We start from the raw sequence: 2,481 nt of genomic DNA on the forward strand, positions 1-2,481 counted from the left end.
CCGGTCCAGTTTAAGAACCCATTGTGGCCCTCGAGTCAAAAAGTTTGCCCACCCCTGGTCTAGAAGATGCCCCGGCCGAGGGAGAGAGGGAGGGAGGGGTGCTGGGGAAGGTGCCGGACCCACACGCACCCCACTCTCCCGGTCTGCGGGCACAGCGACCGCCTCTCCCCGCGGGTCGCCAGCCTCACCGAGACCTGACCTCACAGGCGCCCTGTCCACCAGCAGCGCGAGACAGGGTCTCCTGGCCCCCAGACTCCAGCCGCGGGCAGGGCCTGTGACCCTGGGCAACCCCGGGCCCCCAGGCCCGGGGAGCAGGGAGGACACAGGCCCAGCAGCCAGGCAGCCCCTCTCTGCTCGCAGCCGGCCCTGCCGGCCACTTCCTCCACTCACCCCGCCTGGCCCCTCCCGGCCACTGGGTCCCTCGCTGCCCGGCACCTCGCCTGCCCCTCCGGGTCCCAGCACAGCCTCCTGGCACCTCTGCTTCTCAGGCCCCGAGGCCGGCAGCCCCAGGAGCCCGGCTTCTTCAGGCGATCTGGGGGGAGCCCCGCCCTTCGCCACCTGGTCGACCTTCGGGACCCAAGAGGACCCTCGGGGGACCCTCGGCTGCTCCAGGACAACTGATGCTGCCTCACGCCGGGCGGGCGCCCAGAGAGTGACGAGGCCCAGCCGCCCCGTCCCTCTCTGAGATGAGAGCCGCGCCCTCCACTGGAGGCAGGACGGGAACGGGGAGGCCCCATTTCAGCAGGCGGCACCCACAGACTCCAGACTCCGGAGTCAAGCTGGGAATGGAGTCTGAACAGGGGAGCCAGCCCTGGCTGGTGTGGTTCAGTGGATAGAGCGTCAGCCTGTGGCCTGAAGGGTCCCAGGTGCGATTCCCGGTCAGGACATGTGCCTGGGTTGCGGGCTCCATCCCCAGTGTGGGGCGTGCAGGAGGCAGCCGATCGGTGATTCACTCATCATTGATGTTTCTGTCTCTCTCTCCCTCTCCCTTTCTCTCTGAGATCAATAAAAACATGTTCTTTAAAAATTCTGTAAAAGTGCGTATGGCAGCAGGAAAGAGCATTTTGCCGGAAGCTATAGGCTGCTCCTCCCAGGCCTGGCCGCAAGGTCACCTTCTTGCAGCCAACCCCCCCACTCCCTTTCCAGGTGGGGTGACCCCGTCTTCGTTTCAGAGGGAGCCGAGGCACGAACACCTTCCCCTCTCTGCCTTCCGGGGGCTTTGGTGAGCGAGTGCTTTGTGGGTTGGTTTTTACCTTCAAGTGGAAGATTCCAGACAGAAAAGTAGTAACAGTCACACAATAGAGGGTTCCGGGTGTTTCTGTGGAGGGTTCTGGGTGTTTGCAAGGAGGGTTCTGGCTGTTCCCGTGGAAGGTTCTGGGTGTTTCCATGGAAGGTTCCGGATGTTTTGTGGAGGGTTCTGTCTGGGTGTTTCCGTGGAGGATTCCGGGTGTTTCCGGGGAGGGTTCTGGATGCAGGATAGTTAACGTTGGTGAGGACGCGACCATGATGACAACTCGGGGATCTGTGGTCTCTGCTCTGGTGCCGCGGCCGGGCCCCGAGGGATCTGGGAACAGGAAAATCACGTTGCTTTTCCAAAGGCGCGTCATCCCAGAGGCAGGCTCAGCAGCGGCGGCGATGAACCTCGGGAGGGAAGACGCCGGCCGACGACACGGCGGCCGCCTGAACTGCTTCTGGTTAGAACGTCTTCATTCAGACCATCCTGTGTGGTTACTTGTATTTTTATATTTTTTATTGATTTTTATTTCATTTTTTTAGAGAGCGAGGAAGGGAGAGGGATAAAGAGATGGAAAGGTTGATGAGGGGGGACCTCGATCGGCTGCCCCTGCACGCCCCCCACTGGGGACCGAGCCTGCAGCCTGGCCTGTGCCCTGACCGGAGTCCAACTGGGACCTCCCGGCTCCTAGGTGGACGCCCCACCCCTGAGCCGCCGGCTGTGTGGTTACTTCCAGTCTCTGAGTCTGTAAGGCTGCCAGGCTGGCCGGCCGGTGAGAGCAATGACTTTAACGCAGCAGTTCTCAACCTGTGGGTCGCGACCCCTTTGGCGGTCGATCGACCCTTTCACAAGGGTCGCCTCAGACCATCGGAAAACGCACATATAATTACATATTGTTTTTGTGATTAATCACTATGCTTTCATTATGTTCAATTTGTCACAATGGAAATACATCCTCCATATCAGATATTTACATGACGATTCATAACAGTAGCAACACTACAGTTATGAAGTAGCAACGAAAATGATTTTATGGTTGGGGGTCACCACAACATGAGGAACTGTATTAAAGGGTCGCGGCGTTAGGAAGGTTGAGAACCACTGCTTTAAAGAAACCTCCTGGAGAAAAAACAAGATGGCGGCATAGGTAAACACTGGAGTTTGCTGCCTCGCACAACCACTTCAAAAATACAACTAAAAGACAAAACGGACATCACCCAGAACCACAGGAAGGCTGGCCGAGGGGA

The 2,481-nt window shown here is 58.9% G+C and overlaps 1 protein-coding gene across 1 annotated transcript in view; it reads left to right on the forward strand.

The window, feature by feature from the left end:
• TSPAN32 (tetraspanin 32) overlaps positions 1-621 on the forward strand; it is a 14,130-nt gene extending 13,509 nt beyond the window's left edge. Inside the window, exon 6 of the mRNA XM_015565471.1 lies at positions 489-621. Within this exon, the coding sequence (XP_015420957.1) occupies positions 489-621 (133 nt within the window). The remainder of the gene's footprint in view (positions 1-488) is intronic.
• The last annotated feature ends 1,860 nt before the right edge of the window (positions 622-2,481 follow it).

This window comes from Myotis davidii, unplaced genomic scaffold (genome assembly GCF_000327345.1).
Source record: "Myotis davidii unplaced genomic scaffold, ASM32734v1 scaffold880, whole genome shotgun sequence".
In the NCBI taxonomy this organism is placed as follows: domain Eukaryota; kingdom Metazoa; phylum Chordata; class Mammalia; order Chiroptera; family Vespertilionidae; genus Myotis; species Myotis davidii.